Below are 23,422 nucleotides of genomic sequence, written 5' to 3' on the forward strand. Positions count from 1 at the left end.
TGCACCTGGAATAATTTTTATGTTCTCCCCTGGCTGTGCTGGGCAGTGTGCTGACAGGGCCCTGAGTGCACCAGCTGATTCTGCAACCTCCTACCCCTGTCCTACAGGTTTGGCTGCTTGGATTTGAAGTCTGTCATGATACAGTAGAATGTAATCTGGGATCAGAATGCTGTGAGAAGAGCTGTCTGCCAAAGAGCTGGGAGAAGCCAGCTGGGGCCTCCCCAGTTCCATTGGGAGCCATGGCACAGAGCTGCCCTTGTCCTCAGTCCTCATTTGGGGTGGGCAAAAAGGCTGTTTTTGCCTGACTGTGGACCTGGCTGTGGCTGATCCTGACTTGACTTCCTGGCTTCTCTTCAGACCTGACACATCCCTGTGGGCTCACTGATCTCCTGGCTATATGTGGTCACTGTCACCAGACCTGCTCTGCTCTTGCTGGTCACTGTGTCTGTGTGCCCCTTTACCCGAGGTCCCTGCTGTCCTCGCTGCCAGCCCTGCTCACCTTGGCTCCTCAGGCTCCCCAGGCTCCTCTGCAGCTGCTGCTCTGCCCAGCTCCTGCCACAGACCACAGCACCTCTGTGTGTCTGAGATTCCTGGAGAGGATGGGCAGTGATACGAGAGACATTATTGCTATGACAATAAGGAAGATGTGGCATTAGCTTTGCCTCCCTTCAGCTACCTGAAAAGCCGAAGCGAAATTCAGGTGTCAGCACGAGCCCGGGTGCCGGGAGAGCAGCCGGCAGGAGGAGCTCGCCGGACGCGCCGCTGGATCGCTCCCAGGCAGTCACAGACGCGTGTTTCAAGGGCATCGCTTTACATCTGCCTTCGTGGGACTTTCTTGCAGACAAACCAACAGCAGAAGGCAGAGGAAACTTCGTGGTATTGCAGCCGAGCAGCCCCAGTGATTTATATTAAATGTGTTTAAGACTTTTCTCAGCTGGTTTCTCCCACCATCATGCTTTTACCTGTCACTATTTTAGACATTTAAGGTGTTCAGAAAGATACTGAGGATGCCTTTTAGTCCCTAGAAGCAGCCAAGTGTTTTGTTTTCTTGAAAGCTAGTGTAAGATTTCTTGGACAGCATCCTAACCACGGAGTAAAGAATTCAAAAACAATGTTTGTCTTAGCATAGGAAGGTATCCTTCTGGAGTCCTCATGACCTCTGAGGGGATCTGCAAGCAAAAAGCTCTGAAATGTGTCAGTACCACTCTGATTATTGGCGTGACAAAGTTATTCAAGCATTTCTGCCTCCTTGTGTACAGTTCACCTTTGTCTTCTGTGAGAAGCGGGCACAGAGGACAGTAGTAGCTCTTTTGCACAACACAGTGTTCTCATTAGTTAGGTGCAAAGTGTCACTCTGCTTCTTAGGGCCAGTCCTGCAGCCCTAAATTTCACAACCCCCACGGTCGTGCCTCTGCACCACCTTTAAAAAGAATTAAGATTTTTTGGTTTTTAAGTTGGTGAATTCTTTGCTTTTGTAAGTCTGTCCCTCATTTATTTACTACATGGGAGCTGGGTGCCTTCTGGTCCTGAATGTTGCTGTAATAATTATTTTGATTCTGAATGTGCCAGAAACTATTCTAATGCATATCAGCGTAAATTAAGTCAATAGAGATTCTTCAAATTTATCCTGGTGTTCAAAAGAATGGAATTCATGCACTTCAATTTACAGCTTATTAAGTGATCAGAATTAATGAACTCGCAATGACCTTTTCTGTTCTTGTTTACACGTTTTCTTCCTATTCACTCATAATGTACATGATTTAGAAAACGCAGAGAGTTGAAAAGGCAGCGTGTGGGTCAGATATGTCCCATGGAGCACAGCATTGTGCTTCAGGCTTTAATCATATTTTCAAAGCTGCAGTGTAGAAATGGCACCTCTGTTGATGCTCAGAAACCCAGCTTGATTTTTAGAACCCTTTCTGCATTCTGAAAGCTAGAAAAACATTTGTGCTAAGGAACAGGGAAGGTGTTCTTCAGAGTCACTGGAGTTTAATAGATGCTGAACAATTCCTCTTTTTTTTTTTCCTTTTTTTTTTTTTCAGTGTAGTACCATATTTCAGCCTGGAGGTTGGGATTAATACAAACCATGTATCCATCTTTCTTTCCTTTTATTTTGAGATTTGGAAATCACTTGGGATGTCACCAAGAAAACCTCACATAAACCTTCTTTTTCCCAAGACCAACTGAACATTATTGCACTGTGATTCAGTTCAGTGTTTGAATGATGAAAGTTTGCCTTTGATTTTCATTATGTCTAAGGCTAAACTTGTGAGGCTGTGTGCTCATCTGGTTATTGCTTCTCTCTGACTTCATGGTGTAGGATGACTTCTAAATTCTTCATCTGATCAATTACAAAATTTTCAGTGACTTTCTATCATTACCGTGAGAGAGAACACCACTCATTTGTGGAAATATTAGGAAATCAAAAAAGGAGAATTGTGAAGGGGCAGTGATTTAAGTACCACTGCACTTGAAGGTGTGAAGCAACTGGGTGATAGCTCTTGCATACCAATACCTTTATCTTATCTCTGTCTATTGTTCTAGAAAAGTTATGTGAGCACACAGAAAGATCTGTCACCAGATCAATACAGGGCTTGTACCCGAAGTTCGAAGGAAAAAAGAATCCCTGATAGGAGGGAGTTAAGGGTGCTCTGCTAGAGGAGCAATGTAAGCATGCACAGGAGCACTGACACTGACATTTAGAGAACCCATTTACTCAGGGAGTGGAGGTAGATGGGGCATTAAAATGCTATTGTAAGAAAGAATAAGGGATTTCTGAAGAGGAAAATGCTGCTATCACAGCAACACATACACAGCCTGCTTGAGGGCATGCACGTGCCCCAGACACTGCCAGGGGAGCTGAGCAGCTTGGGAAGGTGGCATACGAGGCACATGTCCAGGGAGGGTGTGAGGCTTATGGAATAAATCCCGGTATGGGAGAGCAAAATCTTCAAAAGAATGGCTGTACATAATAAACTGCCCACAAGAAATGAGAAATAGAGGGCAGGCAGCCACTTCACCCTGAGCAACTCTGTTGATGGCTGTGGAGAGTGAGGAGGACCATGGCACGGATGGGAAAGAGGTTTCAAGCCATGTGGGCTGGTTCTGGCCGTGTATGACTTGCTGGAAACCAGAGAAACTGGTTAGTAACTCAAGCAGGTCAACGTGGAAGCCAGGGCTGGACAGAGCTCCGAGGAGAGCCACAAAAGTCACCCTGAACGGTCCCTGTAGAGAGCTGGGACTGCTCCCCTCTGTGCTGCTGCAGAGGTGGTGCATCTCAGGGGCTGCTGGGCACTCCCTATGCCTGAGGGTGCCGTGCAGAGACAGGTAGCCCCTGGAAGTTATGTATGCCTAGTTCTTTACCTCTTTTGGCTTATGTACTTGCACACCAATGTTAAAAGATGAGAGAGACCCTCAAAGGCAGAGAAGTGACACAGTACTCACTGAGGATTTGTAAAAACAGGGGGAGGAGACCCCATGGTTGCACCCAAGGAAGGCAAGGCATGCTGCATTTACAGGACTCAGCTTTAAATAAACTGACATAAAATTCCAGTTGAAAAACAAATGTGTCTTAATATAAGTTCCAAGTACTGCTTTTTTTTGCTGATTTTTTAAGCTTTTTTCTTCTTCCCTTCTTAGTGCCGAGTATTCAAGCCCTCAAGACAATAACTTAACAACAGTGAGTATTTCCAACTCCTGTTTCTTTAAAAAGTTCATAAAACTTGTCACAGTACCCTAGTAAAGCTCTTTCTGCTGTGCTATCTAATCCAAAGTAGTTTGTATCAGATTTATGTTCTGGCAGCTCTGTGATAAACTTGGACTCTACCACACTGCAAACACAAAAGATTACTTAAACTTGTTGTTATTGAATTTGAAGGACTCTTTTGTTTCATGGATCCACACCCTCATACCAAGCCTGTGGTCCCCAATGGCTCTGTACCTTATACATTTACAAGCTTGGGCAAACTGGAATGAAGACATTTCCACCAGTGACAATTTATTATTTTGGTATATTTAGCCCATTCTTTTTGTTACAGTTGTGCATTTTAAAAACACAATAGGAAATATAAAATATTGGAGAATTCAGTGAGGTCAGGTATTTTCACCAAAGGGTCCTTGAGTTGTGAAACTCAGGTTTTCCCTCTCTCACTTAAGTCTCCTTAAACCTGATTTCTCAATTCATAAAGCTGCCCTGAAACTTTGGATCAACCTGGTAAAGTTCCTAGGAAAAAACAGTTATGCAGAAAATTAGCGAACTCTTGATTCCCCTGGTGTGAGGCCTTGCAAACTTGAGCCTGAAAACATAAAAGACTGAAACTGATGGCAGTCACACCCTCAACACAAAGATTATAGGTGTAACCAGAGGAGGAATTCATCACAAAGTGGCTCTGATCTGAAGTCAAGCAGAGCTCTGGAGACAGCTGCCAAAGACCTCTCATCCCAGGGACAGTTCATCACCTGTGTTACCCGGGGCTCAAAAGCCTGTTCTATCCCCAGTTTGTGGAAGGAGGAAAGTTTACTGACATCCTTTGCAAAAATTGAAATGTTTGCTTTTGTGGGTGGTGTTTGGTGGGTTTTTTGGTTTTGTTTTTGGCTTGTTGGTCTGTTGGGTTTTTTTTTAATGTTAAAATGAGTCAACATTTGGCTGAAGGAATAGTAATTCTTTTACTGTGACTCCAGGACAAAAAATTATTTACTGTCTCCCCACTTCCAAGTGAGAAGTTCACCTTATAACAGTAGATGTACCTTGAAGTTGCAGCTAACAGTAATTAGCATCTCTAATAGTAGAATGGTCTGTACTGTCTGACTGCCCCTGGAGCAAAAAATCAGTTCAATCATTTATAATTTATCTTTAAATTACTTGTCTTGAAAAGGCTGTATATTACTGGTGTACGACCGTGCAATCTGGTGTCTGTGTTGTTTCTGCACTCATCACCTTCACTATTTTACTTGTTTGTTGCCTGATTGCACTGACATTTGTAAAACATTAATGACATTTGGGGGTTTTCTTCTAATGTTATGTCCCAAACTGTACATGACTAGCTCAGAGGGACTCTGGAGGGTCACTCTGCATTACTCTGAGACCTGCTGAAGTCCAGGTGTGCACAGGCAGCAGGGACAGGCAGAGGACACAGTGAACTTCTCCACTGGGTTTTGATTTCCAGCCCTGTGCTCTGTGCTGTTGTGTTCTGCTGTGAGAATCCTTCAGTTCTTCTTCCCTTTGGGTCTTTAATGCTAGCAGATGGAAATCCAGCTCAACTTTCAAAAACTCTGAATAATTTATTAAGAACAAAATTGTTGGGTCTGAGAGCTGGTTCCTTTCTCTTTTTCTTTCTCCTTTTCTTTCTGCAAACTGCCTTTCAAAACCAAAGTTTCTAATTACAGGTCAGGGAGGCAGGTTTAATCACACAGCAGAGCCCTTGATGCAGCATTAGAGAGTGTTATTTATACACCTGAATTAATAGGGATGCAGCATTTCAGTTGAGAAGAATAAGGTGGTTTTCAATTTCACTCTTTTTATGTGAAACAAACCACATCAGATTCACTGAGCTTTTTGACCTAAATTATTTGGATTCTGAGTAACTAGCAAGTAGCTGCTGTGCAGAGCTAGGGGGGAAAAAAAGCAAGAATAGACAGAGAACTGCTTACATTGCAGAGGAACAACAGAAGCAGGATGTATTGGGAAAAGCTGTATTGGAATTGAAAGAGGAAGCCATTGGGAAAACTGAAAGGGTAGAAATGCACATATGCAATTGTCTACCCTAAAGAAAACTTTTGGAGAGCTGTGGCATCCACAGAAACTGAAGGGCAATGTCAGTCTCTTGGCACACACTTAGATACCTCAAAATATTGTGGTACTTTTAGGATCAAGAATAGGGAGATGGAGGTGAAGCATGTGAGGAGTCCCTGTTGCAGGGAATGGGATCCCTACCCCCTCACCACTTACAGTCACCATCAGCTTTTGCTGGAGGTATTTGTTCTGTAGTGCTGGAAAGAAGTGGGGAATCCCAGGCAGAATTGGTCATGCTGTGCTGGGAGCTCCAATGTGACTGTTTTACAGCAGCACAGAGACCCATTTTCCCTGCTGGTTTGGATATGAAGCTCACATTCACTGTGGACTTTCATCCAGCTTTGTCTCTGTATCTAACTTGTATATTTTGGCTTCCTGCTTGGTTTCTGCTGAGAAAGTCCACGAAATCTGGAGCGGCTTTCTGGACAATGTTTTAGGGCAAAAAGTTGGGCTCCTGTGCCTATGCATCTGATTCTTTAAGTTGTGGAATACACTGAGTTGACTGAGATCCTGACTGGCATTGTTTGGGCTCTGAGATAGGTTTGTGTATCTCCCACTTGACCACATGATGAACAAGGGGGTCCCCAACACTGGGCTTTTCCTTCCAGCAGCAGTTTTGGTTGTGGTTCACCTGTGGGCACCTCTCCCACAGCATGCCCTGCAATACAAAAATATCTGCCGTATAAAAATCCCAAAGTGACAGAGGGAGGGTTGCTATGCTTCGAAATAGCTAAAATGCAGGTTCTGTGGATATGGAGCTCTGAACAGCAGCAAGGATACCAGATCTTATGCTCAGTATGTGAGACTTGGCATGGTCTTGAACTCCTAGAAGCTGCATTTTGCTGTGAGTGGTGGATTCCTAGAAACTGTACCCAGCAGTCTCTAAGCTTAGCTAGAGACAGATGTATGCAACACAGTCAGTACCTATATGATATATTACTTAAGGAAAAAAAGGTTATCTACTTATGTAAATTTACATTCACTCCCAAGATAATTTTTTGTTTGGTATACTTAGACTGTGAACCCTGTCCTCCTGAATGTCTGCAAATTATTACCCAGTGCTGGAGCAGTGTGTGCAGGGAATAGGAACTGATCCACCAGGTCCAGAGCATCACAGTGCCTTGGCCATTGAATCTCTCAGAATATGTCTCCAGCAGTGTGTGAGGATCCAAAACTGGGCTGCAGGCTGGATGGAAACTCAGTTGCAGAAAAGAGGTCAGAAGCTTGACAGAGCAGGCAAAAGGGAAGTGTTCAGCAGAGAAAGATGAAAACACTGTTCCCCTGGACACAGTGGGAGCAGCCAGCTATGCTTCCCAGGCTTTGCATTGCCAACAGGAGGTTTTCCACCAGGCTGCCAGGGAGGAGGATGCAAGGTCTGTGTGTGCTCTCCCTGTGACATCCCTGTTATTATTGTCACTTGGAGGTGGCTGACACCCACCATGAAAGAGACAGCCAAGGGTTTGGTGTTGTGCTGTACACCAAAGACAACTTGTCTCATGTGTGGTAGTCAGGCTGCCCTGCCTGGGGGAGGAGATTTAGAGAGCTCTGCTGCTTTTTGGTATGTATGTGGGTTTTCTTCCCCCAAAATAGCTACCTGTTGAAGTGGGAGTATTTCAGAAGGGGAGAGGATTAGCAGTGGTGACATGGATGGTCATATTTCAGAGCAAACACCTGTAAATCAGTTTAAGCCTGTAAGTAGCAACCTATTAAACTGAGTTCACCTCAGCAGCACTCGCCCCGTGTCTGCTTGAGAAGGCTGAATCCAGTGACCCAGCCCTCAGAGTACAGCTGCTGCTCCAAGCTCAGCCTTTCCCCATCTTCTGTACCAGTGCAAATGGAGCAGCTAAGGATGGTAACAGCTGACAAGACAAAACACATTAAAGAGGTGATGACATCTTTTTAATACATCATCTGTATTTCTGCTTCTCTCTTAGCCCATTTCTGGCCCCTTTTGGAGCTCTGAAATGCTTTTCCTTCTTGTTTTGTTTTTATGGGCTTTTTAGTAGAGAAATTCTGTTAACATTAGAGATGTTAGATCGAGTCTTCCTGTGCTGTCCCTTCTGTTCTGCAGAAAAGCTGCCAGCAGGGATGTGTTGCCTGGTTTGCTAGAGGGGAAGCACACAGCTGTTGTATTATCCCATGCCCTTTCCAACCTGCAGGTGTGCAATGAGAAATCAGAATATTAATTTGAATCCTCTGTTATTGCCACTGGTTTCTGGGTTTTCAAAAAGGACTTGACCATGTGGAATTTCTGAATGAACTGCTGCAAACTCCCTTGTAATGAACTTTGCATAACAAAGTGCTAGGAACATTTTTCCTATAGATATATGGCTTAACCACAAAGTATTAAAAGTTACTTTGTGAACAAACATTCTGTACCTGTGACCTTGCAGTGAAAATGTTACAGGGTCACAGAGCTCAATCCGGTTCTCTCAGCAATTTCCAGAGTGATTTCTGACATTACAGTATTTTGTTCTTGGGTTCCACTGTTCCATTATCTTAGAAAATAACAACCACCTCCCCCAGGCTCTGAAGACACTTGAGATCTTTGTCTAGTTTGTGTTTACAACTGAGATTGCATAAGGAAAGTATCCTTGTTTTTTCTGATACTTAAATATTCTGTTAGTCACTCCTTTTTGTATCTTACCTGTATGTGTGTGTGCATATATATATATATATTGCACTTTTATATAATTTACTTTATATAACTTATAATCTATGATGAACCTACAAAGTTCTTAGGAGTCACTACTTCAGGTCAGTTACATACATCCTTCCAAGAAAATTAAAAATTGGCATTAAAAAATTTGCATCCAAATAATTCAAAGTGAATATTATCCCTTGTTTACAGATTCAGAAAGTAAAATTTCAGCAGGGATTTATACATGTAAGAAAAATTTAGGAGTCAAATGTTATATAAGGATGTTTCTGTAAATATGTTTCTGTGTTTTCAGTAAGTGTTCAGAGATCCTTCTGGCTTTGGAGTTTGGGAATCACTGAGAACAATCGGTGTGCCTCTGAGATGCTGCACTCATCCCTTCAGGACTGTGCTGATGGTCACTTTCCTTGCTGAAACACCTCGCCCTAGTTCCCTTCCAAGAGCTAAGAGTGTTAATTTCTTAAGAAACTTCTGCTAATTGTAATGTAAGCAGTCTGGGGAGAGGTTGTGTCAGAAAGAAGATCCAGTTCTGCTTGTACAGAATAATGAAGATTTGCCTGTGTCAAAACCCTATCCCCAAATTTTCTCTGGTGTTTTTGGGAAAGACTGCACTGCTGTGGGAAGCACTGTTGGCCTGGTGAGTTGCTGGCATAAAGCTGTTGATAAAAAATGCACTCTGTGCCATTGCCTGGGTAAAGAACATTTCATTTTCTAGTGGGCATGAGGAGTTGTCAGTGTCATTGAAATTTTGTAGCTCTGAATAGTTGCTGTAAATTTCATCTGGGCAATATCCCCAATTGTGTTAGATATAATTACATTCAAAGTTCTTTTTAATCATTTATTTGGAACATGTCCCAAGATTCAGCAGTTTTGGACTGGGACAGAAATTGAATTATTTATTATCAATTAGAGGTTGTCAGAGCCTTTGACACCACGTTGAGCTGGCATTGTTTGGTATCTGTATTAATGATCGTATAGATAAAAGCATGAAATTATTGGTTGGAAAGCTTTTATTCTAGGCTGAGAAGGCTAGTTTGCATACTTGGCTGGATGGTTCCCTACACTCACTGTCATTATGGCTCTGTTTAATCAAGTCAACTCAATGTTGCCTGTGGAATTGCCTGCCCATAAATTGATGAATTGAGTGTACGAATAATTCCCCCTAGATTGAACCCAGTTGTGACTTCCCTTGCCATCCCAGCCCAGCCCTCTTCTGCTTTGGCTGTGGTCTGCTGGAGACCCTGGAACAATCTTTGCCACATCTGTTCTTTTCTTAGAAGAGCAATTTATTGATGGCTGCTGGTGCTATGGCAATGCTGGGTGCTGAGCCTTTGTTCCCCCAGGTGAGGGGGTGGAGCCCACAACCTCACAGGTGTTCCTGGGCTCTCTCACACTCTCTTGTGCACCCTTCTCTCGTCCATGTCACTCTTAACACTAATTTTTCTTATTGTGCTTTGGCACTTTGCAAGAAACCCCAGCTTAAGAGGGAGATCACATTACAGAGGAGCATAGTGTGGTCCCAGAAACATCACTGCAGAAAGGGAAACTCATGGAATCAGAGCAAAGGAGCATGGAGAAGATGCCACTTGTCTCCTTGAGTGGCTAAGGAGAGAGGATGCTCATGTGAAATTGTCTCATCCCCATATCTTCTCAGTTTTGTTGCCAAGGTTAGTATAGCCTTAGCTGGAAAAAGAAGGGGGGGTGAGGAAACCCATTCTGAGGACATACTTGCACCATTTCTTTGTAGCAAATAAGTTTGGGGTTTTTTTTTTCTGCCTGCACTCTGAGCTACTGGAAGCTGTGTGCATTAGCCCTGTACAGAGACTGATCCAGCATATTACAGGATGTGATTTGAACAAGGTTATAAGAAGTTACATGCTAGATCTGTGGAGAGAGTGGGAACTTTTCATATGATAACAAGAAAAATTCATAATTCCCTCACCAGTTCTACTTCCCATTGGAGTCAGTTTCCAGTGTCTTCTGAGAATTCCAGTTTCTTGAAATTTATGTAAATTTTTCAGTGGGATTACTGATCTGGGGTTTTTCTTCTTCTGATTTTCTTTTTCCTGCTTCACAACACACTTATCAAAAGTAGGGTTGTCCTACTGTCATAAGAAAAGTTTTTTGCATACACAACTTTTCCACTTATTGCAGTAAAGGAAACTGGGACTAGAGAAAGAGAGAAGTTCTCATTTTACTGGGAAATTTTGAGATTTCAAAACCATTCCAGAGTGTATCACATTTTAGATCAAGCCTTCTTACAAAATTAAACTCTGAAAATGTCGTCTTATTTTAATCACAGCAGTTCCTCCGGTTTCAGGGTCTTTAAACTGAAAAAAGTCCTTATTTTATATAACTTCATCTAGCTTTTTATATAATTGGGTTTTTTTGTTGGTGTTTTGGAAAGCTTTTCTCAACTATTTGCAATACATCAAAAATACCAAAATAGGCCTTTTTGACATTATTTAAATACCACATTAATTGAGAGAAATCATAAAGTTGTTTCAAAACAGTTGAACGTCAACAAACATATTTTTTCCTTTACCGTTCTTCCACACACAAACACTCATTATTTAGACAAATATTTTAACACTATGTAACTCTCATTCTTTTCAAATTGGTGACTGCAGTGTTGAGAAATTCCTCTTCCAGTGATCTCACTTGGAAAAGCAGAGGCTGCGTGTATCCAACCTCTCAGGTCAGTACTGACTTCCACAAAGGAAAGTATGCAACTGGAGTTCCTGGAACAGACCTCTCTTGCAGTATGTGCTTTCTATCAAAGACATATTTCTCAAGGAAAAAATAAACCAAAACAAAACCCAAGCCAACCAAAGCCCAGCCCATAACAACAAATGAACAAAATTAAAGCCAATTTTGTTATAAATCAGTTTTTGTCTTGACTTGCAGAAGGTGCAATGGCCCCTTCATCTGCTCAAATCCTTCGACTTGGAAAAAAAAATAGTGGAAATGGAGAATGTGGCCTGTCGAGCTGAGGTATAATGTGCCTCAAACTCTACCAGCAACCCTTCTTTCACAATCTGGTAGTGATGTTTCTGTCTCCCCGCCTCCCTCTCCAGAAGCTGACAAGCAGCAGCAACTCTCAACTGAGGCAGACTTGGGAAATGACTAATTAAACAATGATTGCAGGATTGCTTCCTGCCCTGGGTATCAGACCACAAGGGTGAAGCTTCATAAAGATGGAGTGAGCGCAGGAAGGGGTGCTGTGCATACTTCCACAATGGGGGCATTATGGAGACATGCCCCGGAGGCCGCCGGAGAGCTCGCTGAATGCATCCTGATACCATCGGGGAATGGAGTACCTGCTAGTTCAAAGCGAGCCTGAATGCAGGTTTTAATCCTTTCTGACAATTGTTGAGAGGAAATGGCCTTTCCTCTGACCTTATCGTTGTAAACAACAACTAGTCATCAGGTTTGTCCTGCCTAGGGAATAGTCAAGGTCTATGCAAGGATTTGACTTCATATTTTTTTCTTCTCTGATTACAATGGTTTAATTCTCTAGACCTGAAATGCATTCTCACCCCTTAATATACTGACTTCATGTACATTCTTTCTTAATTATTGAGTCCATACCGCTCGGCCTGGTTCAAATTAGCTCCTTGGAGCTGTGGGCAGACATCCCATGGCCAGTTTCGGTACTCAGCCCTGTGGTTGTTTTTATGATGGGCTGTTGAGAGATGCCTTTTCCATACCCAGTATCCCCAGAACTGGGTGTGAGACAAGCTGACAAACTCCTCTAGCATGACAGAGTTATTTTCACATTGGCCAAGAGGCAGGATGGGGAATTGCTGCTAGGCACCATTAGTGTGGCAGTTTTAGTATGACAGAAGGATGCAAACACTTCTGGAATTGCAGAGCTGGGTGGATTTGTCTCTGTGGGTTCACATGGCTTTTAGAGCTAAGATAATACAGATGACAGAGGAAATGAGACAGTGGCTTTTCTGCTCCTGGAGTTCAAGCCAACTGTCTGTAAACAGCTGGACAGAGTGACAATGCACAAGAGGGCTGACCTGCTGCACTGACACAGTTTCGGAGTGATGAAATCCAGCTCCCCCAGATCTGGGCAGGACTTTGCCTCTGGCAGGGCCCCAGTATTGAGATGCACATCACATATCACACATCACGGCGGCCTGTAAGCATCCCCTTCCGGGTTGCTGCTCATCAGGTGCTAAGTGCTGGAACAGAGATCAGCTGTCAGAGCCTTTCTGAAAGGGAATTTGCAGAGCCATTAGGAAGGCACTTCCATGCCTGGTCATAGACCTTAGCAGGGCATAGGAGGGTACTGATGACTTTGTATGAATGGCTTTTTCATTTCAGTGTTTATGGATAGCACTCACATGTCTGCTCTTTGGTCCCCTGTTCTAAGATAGAGAGCAAACCATCTCTGGAAGAGATTCCTCCCTTGCACTGCACAGCCTGGCTGATCACTGCAAAATGAGGGATGGGCTACATAAGTCAGTGTGCTTAAACTCTGCAACTCTCAGCTTTTTTTACTGGAACTAAGGAACATTTGCAAAATGAGGGATGGGCTACATAAGTCAGTGTGCCTAAACCCTCTGCAACTCTCAGCTTTTTTTACTGGAACGAAGGGGCGTTCCTTCCCTAGGTAAAGACGATGAATTGTAATCTTTTCCTGTTGTCCTGGCTGACCCAGCTTAATATCTGCTTTTCCATCTTGTAAGGATTCTTGCTACGTGTTTGACAACAGAAATGTGGTGTATTTGCAGCAAGCTGGAAGTCACTGTGTATAGGTCCAGGTTTCTAGTGAAAATCCTGTAAGGGTCTGGAGATAAGAACAGGTTAAAAGCCACTTTCCTTGGGTTTGTAGGAATGTCTGAGCGGGCTGTGGTAGGCTAAAGGGAAACTGGTGGATTTTCATAGAGAGGATGTTTGGTTTTCACAACTATGAAAATCTGTGGTAACTTCAGGCTGTGTTTTGTGTAACATATTTGTGAGCGGAGAAAAGCCTGAACACTGCAAAGAGCAACCTCTGAACACCACATACATTCTCTGCCAAGTGAATGATCAAGGTCAGGGTCTCAAGTGGTGAAGTAAACAGGGCTGGATCTGCCCTGTGCTTTGTCTCTGGCACCCACATGGGCTGTGGCCAAGAACAGGCTGTACCCAGGGCATGGGTTTCTCTGATTTTCAGCAGGATGTGGGGCTGTGGGTGGAAGAGGGTGTTATAGTAAACATTTCAGTTTGTCCTGTAGCCACGTGAAGTTGTTTTTCTTGCTCCATACCAAAATGAGTTGGAATAATTTTGCTTCCAGTTTTGTTCAGAAAACAACTATGCAAGGCTGTGGCACATGTGTGCCAGTGGGACTGAGACTTAAGTAAGTGGGAAGGATCTCAAGAAGATCTGATGTGATATGCCCGAAGGAATTTCCTTTCCTGGGGGTTGACCCCTGTGGCAAGGCTGTGTAATTAGACTGCTGGGAGATCTGGTTGCTGGGTATGGTGTGTACTCTGTAACTTGCAGGAGGCCAGCAGGTTGGTGGGCTGTCCCACCATCCCAGGTGTCTTGTGTGCACTCTCTCCATCACCTGTGCACTGTCTGCATCAGGGTCACATTGTCACAAAACTGAAAGAAAGGCTATTAGAGGAAGTATTCCCCTTTCAGCTGGGATGAACACAGTATTTTGTGAGAGAAATGCTCTCTGTCCATCCCACTCCTTCTCCCCTCTGAGATTTGCTTGTTTATGTGGTTGCAGGAGGTAGCTCTTTGCCTTGTTGGGGTATTACCTGTGCTAAGGAGGATCATAAAAAGCTCAAGCACCTATTGATTCAGTAGTGGGAGCTGTGTCAACAGTGATATGGTGCCTCTCCCTCAGTTATGGAACACCTGTCAGGTTTTCTCTTTCCACCCTGAGATTCCCTTTAAGACTTTTTGAATTATTTCCTTTGCTTTATAGAGCTGTAACAAAGGATGAGTGGCTGGATCACTGTGCCAGCTTTACCTGAGTAAAAGGGGCGACAGACAGGCTGAAAGGGCTCCTGTCAGCAGGATACTAATTGCATGTGTCCATCAGCAGGTTGTCCTTCTATCAAAGAATGTTATCTTGAGATGAATCCATAGGCAGCACAGAAGGATCTTGTTGAGAGAGGCAGAGCAGGGAGCCATGGAGTGCTGCTACTTATTGGGATGGTGTCTTCACAGCAGGTGCAGGAGTGAAAGAGCAGCACCAGCTCTGCCAGACCTGCTCTACCTTGCAGTGATTGTGTTAAGAGGGAGTACACTTTTCTTCCACACAAGGGACCACTTGCATTGTGTTTTGCACTGCTTTGCAATATTTCTGGAAGTCTGAAGTAAATGCTTGGAATTCTGTTGGGAATGAATGCTGCTTTTCCTTCTTGTTTTGTCCATGCACACTACACCATGCATTGCGTGTAAAGAAGAGCAATCTCTGTTTTGGAGCTTAATGAATGCTATAATGGACTGTCTTGGCAGTCTGCATACCTGAGGATTTTATTTTTTTTCCTGCATAGTAGCAGCCCAGTTTGCTGTTCTGCACAACCCTAGTTATGGACTTGTCTAAGTTTTCTTGTACAGTTCAAATGTTACCTGTGGTCTGTCTTGAAAGCCTCTCACTGAGGCCAGGGAAAAGGGTAATTACTTAAAAATATTTGCATGTGGTTAGGCTTTTTTCTGATCTACTGAGAAATAATCACAATCACTTCCAGATTCTTTGACTCGAAGAAAGCCTCACCAGAGCTGACAAGGTCTCATTCTCAATATGTTATATATTGTAATTAGGATGTATATTGCCATCAGCACCCTGAGACCACAGGAGAACATGAGCTGAGGATTTTGCTTGTCTGCCCTTACTGAATGCATGTGAGTCTCATGCATATTTTTGAAGCAGGTCAAATACTTGCCATTACAAATCTACAGAGGCCTTAATGAAAGCAATCCTTTGAGCAGAAGTGAAGGTGGAATTCTCCTTCCTTATAAAAATGTTCAAGGAACACCAGAATAAGTTTGAAGGGGTAGGTGATGTCTGTGGAGTGAGTTTTCTCTCTGAAGTTGTGGAGGGAAGGCTCCCATTCATTCACCTGCAGATTGGCACTTAGCACATGTCTGGGGCAGTGGAAGAGCCAGGGGGGACTGGGACAACAACGATGTTGTCACCATGGAAATTGAGACGCTTCCCAAAAGCAAGTTTGCTGATTATATGGCAGCAAATAACTTGGTGTTAAGGGGTAGGGTAGAATCCTCTTTTTAAGTAATGGTAATTATTATTATTTAGAGGCAATTACATTGTTAAATGAACCCATGAACATTATTAGCCATTGAGGCATTACATGTGATGCTGTGGGAAGGTGGGGAAAACAGTGAAACTGAGGCGTGACACCCCCTTGATACCTCCAGAATGAGGCAGAAGAAACCCCAGCACTGCTGAAATTCAGCTTTTGTGAAAAATGGTTTATGGGAGTCTCTTTAACCTGTCTACACGGATGTGCCTGAACCCCCAAAGGAGAGGGCTGGGTAGAGAAGCAGCTCTGGGTGTGAGGTGCAATTCAGGTGGAGTGATGATGGAGATAAGGCTACACATCCTATCCTCACTTCAGGTCCTGGCTGCCAAAATGACTGGTCCAATATTGGTCCCACTGATTGACTGAGACACAAGACTACTAAACACCCAAGAGGTCCTGAGCTCAATGTAAATCCTGGGAATAGAAAGAGGTGTTGACGGAACTTGCTGTCCTCCTGGACAGTCTGGAACATCTGCCCATGAGGACTGAGAAGCCTGTATTTAGCTGTTTGTGTCTTTGGATGTTGAAAATGGGTAGGAATTTTCTTGTGCTGTTGAACCAAGGCTCCATCCATGATTAGGACCAAGGCTCATTCTATTTCCTTGAGCTCATGCTGTCATTCACTGACTTATACTGCTGGAACTCATTTTCATGGTCTGCTTGCAGCTTGAGGCTAACTCTGAGCAAAAGCCTGGTGAGATCCCAAATGTTGCCATGATCATTAAAGTTCCCTCCTCCTAAGACACATGCAGGATCACTAGTCCTTTTCCTGCACTCATGATGCTCAGAGAGCTGGAGCTGAACTGCTGCAGCCCTGTCTGCTTGGGGATGGAGTTTACAGGAGGGGGGAGCATGTGTTTTTGTGGAGGTGTGGAGGAGGCAGATGTTCTGCCTCCTGTTCCTCAGCAACCAGGAGGTTTCTCTGTTCTTCAGGGCTACATACATTCAGCTGGACTTCTTTTTAAAGAACAGACCTAATAACCTCTCCTCTGCCCTCAATAGAGGAAAGCTTACCCCCAAACTCTCTCTCCTGTTAGTTTGCTTTGTGATGCCTTCGAGCCAGGGAGGACCTTTCCTGTAAACTCCTGCACAAGAGGAGGCCTGTCGCTGTGAACTCTTGCATAGTAATTAGAGGAAACAACACTGGGCTCCCACCACTGGTTATGCAACAGGACTGGATTGTTTGTCACCACACAACCCAGCACCAGCACGCTGGTGCCTCTTTCCTGACACCCTTCATTTGCCTCTATCTGTTCTCTAAGCATCTGCTTTGCAGATTGGAGGAGTTTCTGTCCCACAGTCAGCTCCCAGGTAAATCCTGTCTGGGACATTTTGAGGGAAATTGTAGCTCCAGAGCAGAAATGGCCCCAGTTTCCAAGGCAACTGTCCCCTCACCCTGTTTTGAACTGCCTGGTTCCCATAGAAAGTTGCCCGTTAGTCCCGTCAGCAGCTGCTGCAGGAGCACGCCACCTCCAGAGAAGTTGTCCTTCGCTGGACTCTTTATTCCAGTAATGAGCAGGCAGGGGGCCACGGGTGGCCTGTGCTGCAGCCCTTGGGCAGGGCAGGGAGTCCAGCACGGAGCTGCTCTCCAGTGGCTGAGGGGGTGGTTGTGCCTTTCTACCTTCCCAGGGAGAAAGTGGTGCCTGGGGCTCCTGGGAGGTGCATGGAGCTGGAGGCTGAGGTGCTGATGGGGGCTGCTCTTGGGGGATTTTTGGCGAGTGGGAAGGTGACAAGTGAATAAGAAGGACACGGCATTTTATTTAATTAGAAAAACCAAACTCCCTAAAACTAGCCTCCGTAGGGCCTCCGTTGTCATCAGCCGCACAAAGAGCTGTGACAAATGAAAGGAACTGAGCAGAGAAAAGGCTGCTTTCTCTTTGTGTCTCTTTCCCAGCTTCTGTTTGCTTTGCTGTCTCCCTTGCTCCCATTGATCAGGCATGTGGAAACATTCCTCCTCCTGCACTCCCATTGTGGCCGCCCGGTTGCCAGGCTGCCGTTGGCTTGAATAACTTCACTAAGCCAGGCCTCTCCAAAACCATGCCATCCGGCGAGCTGGATGCAGAGCCAGACACTGCCTCCCATCCTCCTCCCCTCCCTCCCCCCTCCCCAGCAGCGCAGGGGTGCAGTGAGAAAATGTGCCAAAGAACAAGGGAGGTAACGCGGAGCCCCAGCTGTCCCGATGCGGGGGAGAAGCACAAGCTTGCCCTAAGAAAATAGGGGCAAAAGGAGGGGACAATGGCCAGCCTGGGTTGCTGCCTTAAAAAGAAGGTGGGTGGTGGCGGTGAGGGCTGTTAGCCCAAAGTTTCTGAGCAGAGAGGAGACAAAATGGTACGTTTCCCAGGGATACAAGCTAGTAAAGTGCAGTGAGGTAAACCCTCCCCGTGGAGGGGAGAGGTGGAAGGGACAAAACAGGAGGCAGCAGGCAGCCGGCTGGGAGCCATTCATGGCCAGCTCTCACTGGCTGTGCCACAAACATGTCCTTACAGCACACGGGGCACCTTGGGCCAAGCTTGCCACTGCTGCTGGCTTGTGCAGCACCTCTTGTTGAGGTGACACCACTGTGTGGTGCAGGTGACAGCTCTGGCACACAGTGTGGCTGCATTCCTGGAGAGAGGGGCAGGCTGGGGGCTGTACCCCTAGGAATTGCTCCAGGGATTAACTTGGGGTAGTTCTGGTGCTGAAGACACTGGACTGGAGCACCAAGCCAGTGGCCCAGGGACTGAGGGGCTTGTGCTGTTGTTGCAGAGGGGCTAACACCCACATGCAGTCCTGCTGCCTGCAGCCATTATTATGCCCAATACGAATCTGGCCTATTGTTCTTAAAGCCATTTTTCATCGGTGAAGTAGCAGCAAGCAATCTGTGCTTTCAGACATGCTTTTGACTCAGCACGGCTGGGGTTGGTTCCTCCGATGGTGCGAAGCAGCCCTGGCCCATCAGCTCACAGCATCACCTGTGACCCCCATGTAATGGTCCCACCGCTGGTGCTCTGGATCAGAGGAGCTCTATGACCACGGGCTGAGGCTGTGGCCAGCCAGGTGCCACCAGGCCTGTCCACAGGGGTGGCCCCTGCATCCCAGGAGTTGGAGGGAGGTGTCCTGGGGCAGCTGAAGCCTGAGCCAGGCTGGGTTTGCTTTGCAGAGAGCTCCTGGGTTTGCACCGGGTTTGTGCTTGTTTGAAGGGCAGGGACTGCTGAGTTCAGGTGATTAACATAACAATCCCGGAGCTCTGCCTTCATCCTGCGGCTAAAGCCTGGTTTGCTCAATCCAATTTCCAGCCTCTGCCCTTTCTTTAGCAGGCTAATTACAGCGGCAGGACAGTGGAAATGACCTTCTTAAAGTCACAGTGCCCCTCATCTACCTACCTGTCAAAACACAGGAGACAGAGCACTGCTATCATTCAGAGAAATAACATGTTTAGATACAATAAATGAATGTACCGAAGTGCAGAGCTCTTCCCTGAAGTTCCCAGTGAAAACTTATGTGTTTTTACCAGTAGTGATGTGCATTTGTAAAGCTCTTTCCAAGCAAGGTCCACTGATCAGCAGAGCAATGGAAGTGCAGGTTTGTTCAAATTTGAAGAAGAGTAAGTGTGCACTATTACACTGATAAATGTGCAAATGCTATCATCTCACACAGAAACCTGTGAGGGCACTGGACTGGAAAGCTTCTGCAGTGCTGGCTTCTCTCATTAGTCATCCTAGCCTCATTCTGTCTGTAACACAGAATGCCTGGCTCCAGTGCAGCTCTGGCTTCCTCCTGCACAAACTTGGATGTGGTCTGAGGGCCCAGAGAAGCTGTGGGTGCTCTGGTGGTTGTTCCTGCAGGTAGTACAGCCCTGGCATGGGCTGGAGCAGGAGCCTTCCTATGGAGCCTGCCTGGGGGCTGGAGCTTCATCTGAAGCAGCACGAGAAGCTGCAATCTGCAGGAAATCCTTGGGCTCAGCACATGATGCTGATGTGGCCCTTGACAGAGCAAAGGATGGGTGCTCCCAGTGTCCTTCCAAGGGCTGTCCATTGGAGCAGAAACAAGTGATTTCCAAGGATGGCAGGGCTTGTTTTTGTTTGAACATTCTGAGCAGCTTTGTAAAGACCTGTGCTGTAGGTGGCCTTCATATTCTTGAAACTGTCAGCAGCCACAGAAATCAGCCCCTCCCCAGAGGATAACAGAAAGTAAAAGTTTGTACTTGACCAGCAGCTTGGCACAGATATTTCTGTTGTGGTCCTGTTGAAATTGTCAGAGATACCTTGTTAAGGCTAGGTTTTGCTTAGGATTGGCTTCATTTTGTGGTTTTAGTACTCGAAGAGAAAGAGGCAATCTCCTGGTTGCAGGAGGACCTGTGAGGTGAAGCCAGTCTAATCGGTGGAGCAGCCATAGCTAAACTGCTTCTGGAGCTGAAAGGATGGCTTTGCTATCTCTCCTGCCTGGAAAGGGGGAAATATGGTGGGCATCGTGAGGCTTAATGTAATGAATCAGGCCAGGAATAAAATTAACTGGATAGCTGATACAGATGTGTCAGTCACACTTTGCCCCAAAGCCACTGCTGATTGTTGAGATACCTGTCCCATGAGGCATTGAGAAGAGGTAGCAAAACAATTTTCGGTTCATGGCAGTCTTGGAGACCTGCTGCACACAGCAAATTTGATGCTGTGATAACTGACACTGTTTGTGACAGACAAATCTGTGGCTTGTGTAGTGAAGCAGCTCAGAAGTGCCTGCTGTCGCATACCAAGAGGTTGTGGAAATGGTACTTGCTAGGAAATATGTTGCAAGAGGATCCCAACTACCAAAGACATCTTCTGAAAGCCATAGGAGAGCAGTGAGATATTTGAGAGTACTGGGAGATTTCTTTTTCCCCTGTTATTTTTATTTCCAAAGGCATCAATGGTCTGATTCTATTGAGAGCTACAAAATAGGGGATTCTTGAGAAACAAGGTGAAATCATGAAAACTAATACTCTAGCACTGAAGTATAAACTGAACATATCTGAAAGAGAAAACAATCACAGGAAAGGCTGTTACTAGCAAACTGCTGGGAGGAGGGCAAATGCATCCAGGGCAACAAGTCTAGAATAAATATAAGGAACAGTCTTGGAGGCATGACCTTGCCCATCCTTACTACAACAGCCTTTTCCTAGATTTTGCTGCTGGGAAGATAGTACCAGGAGTTGTTCTATCTCTCGTGTGGAATGCAGGGTTGTAGCAAAACAGTACAATTGCTCAGTCCTGTGTAGAGTGATGTGGCTTTCCAACAGGCAGGGATCGTGTTTAGAACTGTGCACAATGAGATGGACTCACCCATGTTACTGTTGTTGATGGGGAGCAGCTGGTTGCTTCAAGTGAGTCAGATAGAATTTGAAATTATATGAAGTATTTAAAACCGCTAAGATAAAAACTGAAATAAATCTGTTACCCATAATGCAGGCATACTCTGAGAAGAGACAAGCTCAAGCACACAGGAAACATTTATTGAAAAGGAAAAATATCTCTGTAATAGGATTTTTTTTTGTTTGTATTTTTCTATGTGAGCTGTCCAAAGGAGACTTCCTTGTTGGAGGAAAGCCCTGCTGCTGCTCAAGGGCAGGGCTCTCGTGGGTTGTCACTGGTCAAGTGGTGACAGTAGGCAGCTTGGCAGAGTCTGCATGTGGACTCTGGAGTACTAAAAATCAAGGCAAGTGGTGTTAGCTCTTCTCCATGTGTGGTTAAATGCTTTCTCTGTAGCTGGTGCCAGGCACTGTCGCGGCCCACTGCTCACAAATGCCTTTGCCAGGTGGAGACCACGTCTGCTTTTAGTTGGAGTTAAGGACCAAATGAGACTTTGTTTTCTGTGTCACTTCTAAATGATACTTAGGCTCCTCTTTCAGGTAGGAGGTTTAGAAAATTGAATCCTTTGACACTTTCAATTCACCAATCTCTCTTTTTTCCCTGTGCTCTGAAATGCATGAATAACCTAAGTGTATGAGAGCTACCCTCTACCACAGCTATGTCAGTGGAGGATCTTGTGTTTCCTTCAGATTTCACAACACAGTGAGTTACTTGGATCAGTCTCTCAGGGAGAAGCCACCATGGGAATGCTGTTTTCAGCATCCCACACTGTCCTCGAACAGAAGTCAGAGACCTCCTATTTGAGTTTGTATAGTAACTGCTTGCAGTGCCACTGTTTTAGTGCCATGCTGTCTACAAGCAGAGATCGTGCAGTCTAATTTTGTAATGAAGTATTATAATAAAACAGTAGGCAGTGCTTCCTGCAAAAAATATCTCCCGCGTGTGGCTTTTTACAGGATAAACTGTCTGGCTTAAATATAGAAACAGTGTTCTGTCAGGAACTCTAAAAGAAAATGCATTTGAGTTGGTGTTTGCTGGCAGTGTAGTTGGTATGACATTCACTTACCTATCTAAATTCCAAGTGTAGTAGTTAAATCAGCATTAATTCATTCTCCTATGATGTATTGGACTGATGGAAATCATTACACATTTGGGAGATGTGTGTTCCACATCACAGCAGTTGTCCATCAGGGTCTGGCTTGCAGGTACCCAGGGTCCCTTCTGTACACCAGGCAGAGTCCTGAGCTTCCTGCAGGGTTGGCTATGCAATCTCCTCAGCTCCTGATTACTCTCTTTTTCTTCACTCACAAGGATCTTGAGTCAGCTATGTCTGTGTCAGGCTCTTAGTAACAAAACTTGTGTTTGAAAAGTGCTATGTCTGGCAAAAGAAGCAGCAGCTCTTGTGAGGTCCTTCCAAGCAGGTTTCTCTCACTGCTGTCATTCCCCTTCCACATGCACCATGCACCCCATACCCATCCCAGCATTTGCTTGCTTCATTCTGGTGATTGACTCTGTTATTTTGGAGCACAGGCTTACAGAGCCAAGATAGAGGATCTCCAAGGGAAGTTTTAAGTGTTCAATAAAAGAAGGAATGTGGGGAGAAAAGAAAGCACCGACTGGAATGGCATCATTCTCTTTCCCGAATCCCTTTGAGGTTCTCCTGTCTTCCCTGCCTGCGTGTGACCTCCCTCCTCTTCCAACCAGGCTCTTTCTTTTTTTCAGTCTTCCTCCTGCCCCTCACCCTCCTCATTCATTGATCTCCCTTTAGGCTTTATTAGTGACTCTCCCTCCCACCCTTTCTCTCCCTCAGTTTTTCTGATTCTCTAACATGAGACAATTGAATGAGGCCAGACTCCTAAGCCGAAGCTGGGGGTGAGAGGGAAGAGGCGTTAAGATTTAATGATATTGCCTCTTTAAGGAATCCCTAATTCCTAACACCCATCTCCTCCCCCACCTGAGAACCAATTAAAACTCAATGAATTCAAGTGGAGGCTTTTGTGCATCACATGTGCTTGACTAACAAAGCCTTCTCCATGCTGGAATAAAAGCTTCTATTCAGCAGCCAGTTTGTTCTAATTCAAATCACTTCCACTCCAGCATCCTCTCCTTCCTTGCTGCTCCTGAGTTCCCAGGCTGGGCTGCCACCCGCACAGCCCTGCCCAGAGCTCCATGCTTCACCTTGCAGACTCCTGCTTCGCTGGCAGTGAGGCAGAGGATGGGAGATGGCCTCCATATGGTTAACTGGGCAGTCCATGCTCATTGTGTCCCTGCTCCCAGAAGCCTCCAAGGCTGGGGATGAGCCCAGGTGGTGCCCTGCAGGAGCTCCAGCCCTAGGAGCTGTCTGAAAAGGATCTCTTGCTGTGCTCTTGGGAAACA

General features: G+C 45.2%; 1 protein-coding gene and 1 long non-coding RNA gene across 9 annotated transcripts in view; both read left to right on the plus strand.

The window, feature by feature from the left end:
- Positions 1–23,422, plus strand: part of MSI1 (musashi RNA binding protein 1) — a 74,029-nt gene that overhangs the window by 9,909 nt on the left and 40,698 nt on the right. For 4 of the 8 annotated variants that reach the window (XM_064392336.1, XM_064392333.1, XM_064392337.1 and 1 more), the window contains one exon: positions 3,640–3,679. The exons of the other annotated variants lie outside the window; for them this stretch is intronic. In XM_064392336.1, the coding sequence (XP_064248406.1) occupies positions 3,640–3,679 (40 nt within the window). The remainder of the gene's footprint in view (positions 1–3,639; positions 3,680–23,422) is intronic. 8 annotated transcript variants of the gene reach the window in all.
- On the plus strand, positions 3,689–12,204 carry LOC135282506 (uncharacterized). The gene is made up of 4 exons (XR_010348635.1): positions 3,689–7,006; positions 7,215–7,676; positions 8,746–9,087; positions 9,920–12,204. It is a non-coding gene; the product is annotated as an uncharacterized LOC135282506 (long non-coding RNA).

The sequence above is a fragment of the Passer domesticus genome, chromosome 17, assembly GCF_036417665.1.
Source record: "Passer domesticus isolate bPasDom1 chromosome 17, bPasDom1.hap1, whole genome shotgun sequence".
Taxonomy (NCBI): Eukaryota; Metazoa; Chordata; class Aves; order Passeriformes; family Passeridae; genus Passer; species Passer domesticus.